General features: G+C 34.8%; 3 protein-coding genes across 3 annotated transcripts; 1 reads left to right on the top strand and 2 right to left on the bottom strand.

Annotated features, from left to right (window-relative positions):
- The first annotated feature begins 628 nt into the window (after window positions 1-628).
- On the top strand, window positions 629-1,591 carry LOC130991000 (protein NRT1/ PTR FAMILY 5.8-like). Its single transcript, XM_057915206.1, has one exon. The coding sequence runs from the start codon at window positions 709-711 to the stop codon at window positions 1,501-1,503; it is 795 nt and encodes a 264-aa protein (XP_057771189.1). The 5' UTR covers window positions 629-708; the 3' UTR covers window positions 1,504-1,591.
- A 3,669-nt stretch (window positions 1,592-5,260) lies between these two features.
- On the bottom strand, window positions 5,261-6,226 carry LOC131009573 (protein NRT1/ PTR FAMILY 7.2-like). Its single transcript, XM_057936990.1, has one exon. The coding sequence runs from the start codon at window positions 6,224-6,226 to the stop codon at window positions 5,261-5,263; it is 966 nt and encodes a 321-aa protein (XP_057792973.1).
- Window positions 6,227-6,793: 567 nt separating this feature from the next.
- Window positions 6,794-11,626, bottom strand: LOC131009566 (protein NRT1/ PTR FAMILY 5.1-like). Its single transcript, XM_057936981.1, has 3 exons — window positions 11,443-11,626; window positions 7,459-7,679; window positions 6,794-7,117 (listed from the first exon to the last, which is right to left on the bottom strand). The coding sequence occupies exons 1-3, from the start codon at window positions 11,525-11,527 to the stop codon at window positions 6,794-6,796; spliced, it is 630 nt and encodes a 209-aa protein (XP_057792964.1). The 5' UTR covers window positions 11,528-11,626.
- Window positions 11,627-11,969: the final 343 nt, after the last annotated feature.

The raw sequence follows: 11,969 nt of genomic DNA, 5'->3' as shown, positions 1-11,969 counted from the left end.
GAACATCAAGTTGTGAATTCAAAAACATCAAGATGTGAATTCATACATTTAGTCATGAATTCAAGAAATTGCCAATAAATCGGAGTTATTCAGAAAACCAACACATTAACATCAGCATATCAATGTAAATACGCTTGCATATATTTTTTAAGCAGATTAGTTATATATAATGACTATCATATATTTTTTTTAGGGTTCAAACTGTACATATATTAGCTTTTGTTTCATTTTTTTGTCTACTTTCTTATACATACTTGCAAATATTTATTAAAATTAATTATTAACAATTAATAGTATTATCACTTTTTTTTGTTTTCAAATATATTACTGTTTAGAATAAGTAGATCGTGCTAAATAAGATATTATACGTGCAACACATATACTCTCAGCTAGTTGTGTTAAAAGTCATAACAATGGAGCGAAAGTTTGTGTATTTAGGCACATTAATTAAATGTTAATTTTCTTCGTGTATTTATAATTATTTTGGTGAAATACCAAAAACAATATTCAGGTGGTTAGACAGAGCGGCGGAGGCAGGTAGTGTTGAAGAAGTGAGGAAAGTGAAATTTTTGTTGATGATGCTTCCGTTGTGGTCTTCTTTCCTCACTCTAAGCTTGGTTTCTGCTTCTGGAACCACCTTCTTCTACGAAGAAGCCAGCAGCCTTACTGAATACAATAATCCCATTCTCTTTCTCCACAATTAATCTGATGAGATTCACAACGGTCGCGGTCTCAGAAACGTCCAGCTACGTCGTCGGAAAACTTAAAGAGAAAAAGCAATACAACCAACAGAAGATGGAGCTGGTGCGAATCGGCATCGGAATGTCGTGCTGCGTGCTGTGCTGCCTTGCTGCTTTGGTGACAGCAACACGCAGGCAGTACGACACGATCACCGTGTATTGGCTAACTCCTCAGTACTTTTTACTTGGACTAATGAGCGGACTCTCAGAAGATGGGCTTGAATCGTTCTACCAATCTCAGGTTTCTGAGAGTTTGTCGACATTCGGGCCGCCCTTTGAAGAATTCGTGATGGGTTTGGGTAAATTTATGAGCATACTGTGCGTTCTCATCTTCAGCAGGAGGCCTTTCAAATGGTTTCAGAGTTATATAGACAACAGTAGCCTCAACAAGTATTATATTTTGCTGGCAGTTTTGAGTTTCTTGAACGCTCAAATCTACTGTTTGGTTGCTTGTTGTTACAAAGACGACGCCTTCCTAGTGGAAGATGAAGAAAACGGCAGTCCTCCTCAACAAGTTGGTGATCATATTGATCAGTTACTGGATAGTGTTGCACCTCGATCCATTGAGGGTCAAAACGAACAGAGCAGTTGTGCAGATAAGATATCAGAATCCAGCAAGATTAATGAGGTAGAGGTGGAAAAGGAGGAGGCAATGGGCATTGCTTCATCCGTCGAGGGGCAACGCATCTCTCGTCGAACTGTTTCCAAACCCAGAGAGAGTAGTTCTGGAGATGTTATAACAGAAAACTCCATCTCCAGATAAGAAGAAGAAGATGAAGATGTGTTACGACGGGCAGTGAAGAAGTTTAAGCGTAATCTCGAGGGCAGCCCGCAGACGCTCCGACTCAACGCTGTCCAAGAATCAATGAATATTGCAGATGTGATCCTCTGTCACAGAATATAGTGGAAGACACATCAGTTGAGTTTAAAATTTGTTTGGATCGAAATCTTAGGGCAGTTTCCAAAAATAAGTTAATTTGTTTGGCTTTACAGAATTCAGTCATTTATTTTAAAATTTAACGTGGGCCATATTTGGGCTCAATCGAATTATTCTGCAGTTAGTCTGAGTAGTTTTGAGCACAGAAAATTATGTCATCTCACTACAAAACAATCCAGTTGCAACAAAATTGACATATACCAACTATTAGTTTGGTGGCACCAAGTTCTACCCACAAAATTGAAGGATACCATCTAACAGTTTCAGACCAGAAAGCGTAGTAAAATTAATTTTTAATCGGTAGGGATATATAGATGAACTTATATATTAAATACGGGCAGTGATGATGTGCGAACAAAAAGGAATTATTTTAATAAAGGGTTAATTGCCCATAAAATACTGAACTTTCGTTCAATTCTGGTTTTGCACACAAACTTTGAACTGTAGTGTGAAAATTACTAAACTTTAGATTTTATCTGTTTTTGCTACTAATTCAAATTTCGATCAAATATCAGGCTAGTATGACGTGCCAATATTTGACTTGACGTATTTATTGTTAATTTCTTATTTATAAAAAAAGAACACAAAGCAAATAACCAAAATTGTCAATAACTTAATATATCAAATCAAATAATAGTATTTTTTTTAATTCTCAAGTTTAAATCAATTTTTTTCTAATTCACTATTACACAACTGATTACTCCAATATATAAAATAGAAGTCATTCAAATAGTATAAATATATATATAGTTTATAAAAAAAATTAATCTTTAGATAATGAAAATTTAATAAACTTTATTACTTAGCTAAATAAATTTTTTTATATATTAAGTTATTGATAATTAAAATATTTTTTGGCTGACACACCTAAATTCGAAGAATCCCTTTACTATTATTAAATTTATTCAATTAATTAATTCAACTAAAAAAATATTATTGTTTGATTTGATATATTAAACTATTGACAATTTGAGTTATTTACATTGTGTTTTTTTTTATTGATAAGAAATTAAATAAAAAAAGTATTATTTTGCCAACTATTTGTCACGCAAGAATAAATACGCCACGTCAAAATTGACACACCATATTATATATTAGCTTGGTATTTGGATTAGTAGCAAAACCAGAATTGGATGAAAGTTCAGTATTTTATTTTGACGTGGCGTATTTATTCTTGTGTGCCAAAGTTTGTGTGCACAACCAGAATTGGATGAAAGTTCAGTATTTTATGGGCAATTAACCCTTTAATAAATAAAATTTTATTAGTGTTGATAATGAGTAAAATATGCACCATCGTTGTACACGACAGGATCGAGATATCTCTATTTATTCCTATTATTATTATTATTATTATTACTGATATTATGATTATCTTAAGTATTTTGGTGCAGCTCTGACTTGGCAGGGCTGACTTGGCATTGTTCGGCTCCACTTTCCAGTTATGTTACACGCCAGCTCTGACCGCTCAAGGCTCTCGACTTAGCGAAACTCGGCTCCACGCTAACTCTGAGTTAGCATCAATGGCTCAGCTCTGTATTAAATGACCTAGGCTTAGTTATATGAGCTAATGGGCCTTAGGAGTCAAATGGGCCAAGGTTTACTTAGACACCTATAAATAGAGCCTTCACTCTTAGAATAGAGGACTCCATTCATTCTAGCTCTCCACTTTGTAATTTGTAAACCTCTCACGATACTTAGTGAAAAAATGGAATAACTCCGTGGATGTAGATAATTTATGATCGAACCACGTATATCTTGTGTCGTTTTATGCTTTTATCCAATTTGTATAGTTAGAATTATTTCTGAACCCATCAACTGGCGCCGTCGTGGGAACAAATCTGAGTTATGTCGTGAGTTCCGACGAACTTATGTTAGATCTGATTTTTGGTTCTTCGATTCTGTTTTGGGCGAATCATCTTTTCCGATGATTATCTCCGGCAGAAAAAGAAGCAACCGTCTCATGCTACTTTCGGAAATTCTCCATCTGATTTTTATATTTCATTTTATTATGTAGTAACATTTATCATTTTAATAGATATTTTATGAAATTAATAATCACCTAAATTTTTCTTCACTAGAAAAAGACAGGCCATAAAAGAAAAGAAAAGTTTGCCCTAATCTTACTTTCTATTTATGTACATGGTCCCACCATCAAATAACTTTTTATCATCTTCTATTAAAATTTGTGCCGTTCTCCTTGGGGCAAACTTTTGACAGATGAGATCCTCTATTCCACAATTTAGTGTGTACTACCATGTACCACTCTTAATTTACTACTTCCTCCGTTCCACCGAGCTTGAGGCGTTTCTTTTGGGCATGGGAATCAATAAGTTGTAGATTAGTATTTTAAGTGTGTAGTATAAAAGTGATAAAGTAGGAGAGAGAAGGTAATAAGGGGTACAATTAGTTTTGTAAATTAGTGCTTTAAATTGCCTAATTTTTGCCAAAAAAAGAAATGACTCAAGCTCGGTGGGACAGCCCGAAAATGAATACAACCCAAGCTCGGTGGGACGAATGGAGTATAATTTTTAATTATATTTTCTTCAATTTTAATTTATTATTCTTTAATATAATAAAAAGATAATTTAACAAGGGTTCACTAATTCAATTAGGGTTTATAATTATTTTTTTTATATTTATTTGAATTAATAATTGATTATTTGGGTTCATTAATTCAAAGTTAGGGTATATAATTTTTTAAAATTTTAATTTTTAGAGATAAATATTAATTAGAGTTCATAATAATATTTTTTATTTTTATAAAAAATAAATATAAATAGATAAATTAAGAGTGGTACACGGTGGTACACACTAAATTGTGGGACAGAGGATTCCATCTGAACTTTTGAGGGATGGAGGGAGTATTATTTTATGATCTTTCAATTTTATCATCAAAATTTATATACAATTTAACTCACCTTTATATATTTATCATTCTCTTTTCACTTTCTCTCTCTATCTCCACTTTCTCTCTCTATCTTGTCTCTCCTTCATAATATTTTCATACTATATTTTTCCACTAAAGAGAATATGAGATAAACACATAAAGAAACCAATTTGCTTAAGAAAAGAATGGGACCACTAAAATGTGATAAAATTTTTCCATGATAAACTTACAACAAAAAAGAACACACCCTTTGAGTACTTCTAGTAAAGCCAACTTAGATACTTTTTTTTTGAAACGAGCCAACTTATATACTTAAACCTATCAACTCAATCTCGATATGATTAATGTGTATTGAAAGTTTAAAATGATGAATTTCTTTTACCGTGCGTACTTGGAATTTAAGTGCATTCTATATGAAAGTAGACAAACATCTGGATGATATTTCATGAGGTCACAAAAAGATGAAGCAATAGTAGTCTATATATTATTATTTGGGTAAACAAAATACATGCATATAACTTATAATTACCTTATCTAAATTATCCATAAAAGTTTTCCTCCCAGTCACTGTCGTGCATATTCCTATAAGATGCGGAGCGTCTGCGGGCTGCCCTCAAGGATAGTGCGCGTCGCAACACATCTTCAGCTTCTTCTTCTTCTTCTTGTCTGGAGCTGGATGTTTCTGTTCTAATATCTCTAAAACTGCTCTCTGGGCTTGGAAACAGTTCTGCGTTGCCTCTCGACGGATGGAGCAATGCCCATTGCTTCGCCATTTGCCACCTCTACCTCATTCTTGCTGGATTTTGATATCGTATCTTCAGAAGTGCTCTTTTCCTCAATGGATCGAGGTGCAAGACTATCCAGTAGCTGAATCTGATCACCAACTTGTTGAGCAAGACTGCCGTTTTCTTCATCTTTTAATAGGAAGGTGTGGTCTTTGTACCAGCAAGCAACCAAACAGTAGATTACAGCGTTCACGAAACTCAAAACTGCCAGCAAAGTATAATACTTGTTGAGGCTACTGCTGTCTATATCACTCTGAAACCATTTGAAAGGACTCCTGCTGAAGATGAGAATGCAGAGTATGCTCATAAATTTACCAAATCCCATCACGAATTCTGCAAACGGCGGCCCGAATGAGGACAAACTCTCAGAAACCTGAGATTCGTAGAACGATGCGAGCCCATCTTGAGAGAGTCCGCCCATTAGTCCCAGTAAAAAATACTGTGGAGTTAGCCAATACACGCTGATCGTGCCGTGCTGCCTGCGTGTTGCTGTTGCCCAAGCTGTGACGCAGCACGGCACGCAGCACGACATTCCAATGCCGATTCGCACCAGCTCCATCTTCTGTTGGTTGTATTGCTTTTTCTCTTCAAGTTTTCTGATGACGTAGCTGGACGTTTCCGAGACCGCAAACTCTGTAAATCTCATCAGATTGTGGAGAAAGAGAATGGGAATTAGATAATTATTGTCGTTAAGAAGGCTGCTGGCTTCTTCGAAGAAGAAGGTGGTTCCGGAAGCATAAACCAGGCTTAGAGTGAGGAAACAAGACCACAACGGAAGCATCTTCAACACAAGCTTAACTCTCATAACTTGTTCAACGCTACTCCCATTGCCTGCCTCCGCCGCTCTGTCTAACCACCTGAATTTTGTTTTTGGCATTTCACCAATTTAATTGTAAATACTCGAACCAAAGCTTAAATACACCAACTTTCACCCAATTATTATGACTTTTCACAGCCCCCCAAAATTGAAGTTGGGCAGATGTCTAAATGGCATTGTTGGTAATGGAATTCATTAATTAGTCACGATGAAATTAATTTGTTGAAAATCGACAACCGTTTGAGAAATCATAATAGTTGAAAGGGGCTTACTTTTAATTTTGTCTGTTTTTTCACACGATTGTCAGTTGCTCCCAAATTAATGCTAAGGTGAATAGCTACATGGCTCAAACAACCGATGTACTAAATGCCTTAGCTGGATGTGTACGTATGCTACGCCGGCCTCTTCATTCATTAGCCATGACAAAAGTAATTTGCTGCCAATTGACAGCTTTGTGAAAAATCAAAACAACTCAAAGTTTCTGTATCTAAGGGTAAATGTTTTATTTCATATGCAAAACTAAAATTGGGTGGAAGTTGGTATATTTTAAGCACAATTGCGTCTTTGATTAAGTACCTCAACCATGGAATGTGAGGCTCTGTAGTTTGTGGATACTCGACTTTTCTGTTAGCGATGGCTCTGAAATCCCATCACTCCCATCACAGCGATAAGTACTATTGCGAGTATCCTCAAGTGAAATCCCGTTAAAGGCCCAAACTGAGCGAAAATGGCAGCCAAAAAGGAGACCAGAATCCACCAGAATTCGGAACGTCGTTGTCTTAGATCCTCGTCGAGATCCATCGGCCTAAGCTGGTCGTCAAGAAACGCTTGCAGCGTTGCTGTCTGTGCCGCTTGCGCCAAAGCCATTAGCCCCAACGCAGGGTAGAATAACCGCAACTCAAGCTGCCCACTATCGTCATTTGCAGCTGCTAGGGAGTTGAGTAACAGTCCCTGCACCCAAAATTATACATTTCATTTTTGTACATGAACTTTCAGCTTTTCTGATTTTTCACATGACTGTTAATATATGCTAACGAGGACGCTTGAAATGCCAACATGACTTAAACAAGCAAGGTAATAAATGACATAGTTGAATGTCTATGCCACTTCAGGTAGTTGCAATGGCTTTAATTCGCCGGAAAATGACGATAGTTTGAAAAATCAGAACAGTTGAAAATTCGTGTATTTGGAATAAAAAATTAGTTCATGTTTAAAACCAAAATTAGGTGAAAGTTTCGTGTATTTAAATGTAATTACTATATAGGCAGTATCTTTTGATTATAACTACTCACGATGATGCAGACTGTGGTGGAGAAAAACACCATGAGGAAGCGGCCGGTATGAACGTCAGCTACATAAGCGAAAAATGGTACGAGGATTGCGCCTGTTCCTTCTTGCAAATTCACGACTATCACAGCTCTTCGGAGGTCAAATTCCTCCCATACGTCGTTGAGACGTGTGATCAAGATGCTCATAAATGTCTTCTCCACCAACTTGTAGCTCAATATGAGTCCTGTGTTAATTGTGTAGCACATGATCAATATTATATATATATATATATATATATATATATATATATATATATATATATATATATGGGGAGGCTAAAATAAAAATACTTTTTAGACTTTAAAATAGGAACCAATATTATCCCTTAGATTTGTATACTTTGATGGCCTGGATTAATCCTAAATATAAGGCATATAATACACGCCATTTTGTAATAGGATAGGATGGTAATTTGAGTTTAAATGTAATTAATTATTCCTTGATTTTAGGGATTCATGTTGATCATGTGTTTTTTTTTTTTTTTTTTTCTTTTTCCTATTTTTTACTTTATGTTGTACACGGATTCAATAAATTTGTTTGTTTAATATTTTCATGGAGAATTCATGTTTAGTAGTAGTGTTTTTTTTTTATTATTTAAATTTATGAACGTATTATTTCGTTGATGGTGTTCTTATTATTCATTAAAGTAATTGGTGGTTAATCTATTTTTTTTTTCATAGAATTATAACCCTTCATGAATTCATAGGTATTATGAATTTACGTGGATTTACGCATTAAATCATATATTTTTTTTAGATGAACTATTACGAATTATTTATTTCATTTGTGAAATAGTATGAACAAGCACGAATTAAATATTCATTAATTATGAATTATATGTGCCAGTGAATTATATGTGTATGAATTATTAGGGAAGTATATTTAAATATACTGTATGAATTATGAACTGTACGAATTATATGTGTATGAATTATTTATGAATTATTTAATTTTCATGGATTTTCATGTATATTATAATTTATGATTTTTTTATATAGTTATTAGTTAATGATTTTATGCTTCGTAATGCCTGATATAATCAAATTACCGTGTGTATTTCATATACTATTGTATTGGTATGAATTATCGACATATGCAACTGAAACGTATAATTCATCCTAATTTTACTTATAATTCATGCTTTTATTGTTTTCGCTTTTTTGGAATGAACTTCCATGATTCATCCTCATTTCACGTATAATTCATCCTAAGCTTTAATGTTTTATTTATGTACATTTATCCTGATTTCACGTATAATTTATCATGATATTGATTTCACGTATAATTTATCAACGAACTATGGACATACAGTATAAATTATGCAAAATATGTAAATGAAGTGCGAATATAATTAAGAGTTAATATATAAATATGGCCACTTTCATATTGTAAAATTAAAATTTGTCCACTAAGATAAAAACTTTAAAATTTGGCCAGATTTGATGTAAAAGTACAATTTTACCCTTAACATAAAAAATTAAAAAATGGTCACCCACCCTCCCTCTTTCACACGTCATTCTCTCCATCATCTCTCTCTCTCTCTCTCTCTCTCCTGCGGTGGCCGACGAGAAACACCGCATCGACCAGCTGCGTCGCTTCTCCTTCTCGCGGCGGCGCGCAGCGGAGGAACACCCGCTTCTCCTGCTGCTGCCTATTTCCCGCCGTTCGAGAACCGCGGCCTCAACGAGGCCGCCATCAGATCCATCCCGATCTTCAAGTTCGGGAGCGAAGCCTCCTCCTCCTCCGACAACGCCGCGAAATCTCAATCTCAATCTCGCGATTGCGCGGTTTGCTTGAACGAATTCCAGCGGGGAGAGAAGCTGCGCACGATTCCGAATTGCAGCCACCTCTTCTGGTTGCAGATTTGTTAATTGATTAAGATTGAACCAGGAATCGGGTCAGGAGATCCGAACCGACCCGAATCGAACGGTTCGGGTTGGATGGATCACTGCTATGTGCGCAGGGTGAGGCCGAGTGAGGCGAATGGTTTCGCGGTGTATACGAGGAATAAGAGGTTGAAGAGTACAAGTGTGGATAGAACTGCTTGTGCGGCTAAAATTGAGGGCGATTCTACAGTATCAGTTAAATTTGAGGATGGTGTGAGTTTGAAAGATGAATTTGTTGTTAATGGTGGTCATGCGTTGAATGTGGATAAAGCTGTGGTTAATTTGGGGTTTTTGGGAGGGGAGAGTGAGGTGGAGATGATGGAGATTGAAGTGAAAGAGGAGCCTATTCGTTTGGCGGCAGTGAGGACCGATGGGAGACGGAGGTTTACGCGCTCTGTGCTTGTTGACTCTGAATTGGAGAATGGGGATTCAGGTAATCTGAGGGATACGGTGATCTTGGAGGCAGATGGATTGGTGAGTGAAGAATTGGCGCTGTTGGGTAGTACCAAGACCATCACCCTGTGGTTTAACCTTTTGAATTAGAAACCAGCACCGTGTGGTTTGGAGGTGTGCTTCACAATGTTTGATTTTGAGGATTAAAAGTTTGAATTAAAAATCAGTAACGTCTGGTTCAGAGATTTGATGTATAATGTTTGATTTTGAGTTTAGAATTTTGAATTAGAAACCATCAACATCTGGTTTGGAGGTTTTAAATTTTGAATCATTTAAAATCACAACAATTTGATGGTATTTTGCAACAGTTTGGAGGTTTAGAGGAATTGATGTATTTTGATGGTAGATTGAGTTGTTGTACAACAATTTTTTGATTGAGCTGTATAATTATTTTTTTAATGTTCTTAAATTCACAACCAAATTTATGAATTCACAACAGCTTAATGTTTTTGAATTCACGACCACATCTATTAAGTCACAACTTAATATTCTTGAATTCACAACCAGATCTATTAATTAACAACTAAAACTCGAATTCACAATCAAAATAAATTCTATTTTTAGTTGTGAATTCAAACTTTAAAAACTCAAATTCACAACTACTTGAATTCACAATCAAAATAAATTCTAGTTGTGAATTAAATTCAGGTTGTAAATTCGACTGATTGTGAATTCACAACCAACATAAATTTGGTTGTGAATTAAATTTTGGTTGTGAATTTGTTTGTTGTGAATTCACAACCAAAAAATTCTAGTTGTGAATTAAATTTTGATTGTGAATTCGACTGGTTGTGAATTAAATTTTGGCTGTGAATTCGACTAGTTGTGAATTCACAAACAAAAAATTCTGGTTGTGAATTTGACTAGTTGTGAATTCTCAATTCACAACCAGTGTGAATTCACAACCAAAAAATTTTGGTTGTGAATTCACACTGGTTGTGAATTGCGGGATTTTTTAAAGGGGTGATGTAAAGTGGACATTTTTTTAATTTTTAATGTGGAAGGGTATTTTGGTAACAGTGGCCATTTTTTAATATTTTTATCTTAGTGGACAATTTTTAATTTTACAATATGAAAGTGGCCATTTTAAAAATCCACTCTATAATTAATATGAATTATGTGGTATAGGTAAATGAAGTATGCACTTGGGTCTGTTAGGTTTCAAATTAATTAGAATGATTTGATGGCATATTAAATTTGGTTCTCAATGATCTTGGGTCTGTTCCGATAATCTTGTGTAATTATAGTAAATCTTTTTTTTCCATAAGGAATGTTACAATATCGGAACCCGCATGATTGAAGATGGAAGGTCAAAACTAAAATGCCAATTTTGCCCATAAACGTTAATAGCATATGAATTATATATACACAGTCCACGAATTCGGTCATTATTAAAACATAAAATCAGGACCGTAAAATATGAAAGATCTATGGTCCTGATTGGTTCTTATTTTATTGTCTAAGGAGAGTTTTCTGTATAGCCCTATATATATATATATATATATATATATATATATATATATATATATATATATATATATATACATGTATAATATGTGATAAAAATGAGTAGATATTAATTTTGCAAGATTGTATGAAAATCGTTACCTAAGATGAAAAAGATGGAGTTGGTGAAGACGACGTAGTAATGAAACGTCTCCCGACACCAGTGTAGGACTTGGATGGGCTTCATGGTTGTGTAATACGAGATTAATGTTAAGCGGTTTCCATATATAAGTGGATTAATATTTGAGTACTCATCTTCTTCTCAAGTCTGCCATATGATATTGTTTAGTCATATTATCTGCATTACAACTATGAGTTTTTGGCTTAATTTTGCAAAGTAGTTAGACATAATAAATTGTGGGACATAGTATTCCATCCGGTGTTGGAGATCTCACACAACTTATACCCCATATAGTTTAAAATTGTTAAAAATGTACGACTTGTTAATTCTCAACTAATATAGATTAATTCAAAAGGCCATCTACAGCTGCGTTTTTCGAATCTAGTGACCTTGGAAGACAATGACAACATTAATAACAAATTAAGTCAAACATTAAAGGCCAGCTTCACAAGTTGATGTTCTATTATTAAAATTGAAGGGTTTGTTTTAATCCGGCTCAAGTGGATTG

Source organism: Salvia miltiorrhiza, chromosome 1, assembly GCF_028751815.1.
Source record: "Salvia miltiorrhiza cultivar Shanhuang (shh) chromosome 1, IMPLAD_Smil_shh, whole genome shotgun sequence".
Lineage (NCBI taxonomy): Eukaryota > Viridiplantae > Streptophyta > Magnoliopsida > Lamiales > Lamiaceae > Salvia > Salvia miltiorrhiza.
The sequence above is the reverse complement of the archived record's forward strand: the minus strand, read 5'-3'. Positions and strand labels throughout refer to the sequence as shown.

Bases quoted from the DNA above. Each gene is read 5' to 3' on its own strand.
- LOC131009573 (XM_057936990.1), bottom strand. From the start codon at position 6,226: ATGCCAAAAACAAAATTCAGGTGGTTAGACAGAGCGGCGGAGGCAGGC.
- LOC130991000 (XM_057915206.1), top strand. From the start codon at position 709: ATGAGATTCACAACGGTCGCGGTCTCAGAAACGTCCAGCTACGTCGTC.
- LOC131009566 (XM_057936981.1), bottom strand. From the start codon at position 11,527: ATGAAGCCCATCCAAGTCCTACACTGGTGTCGGGAGACGTTTCATTAC. The intron at 7,680-11,442 runs GTAACGATTTTC...CAATTAACACAG, and splicing joins CTCCATCTTTTTCATCTTAG to GACTCATATTGAGCTACAAG. The intron at 7,118-7,458 runs GTGAGTAGTTAT...TTTTGGGTGCAG, and splicing joins CCACCACAGTCTGCATCATC to GGACTGTTACTCAACTCCCT.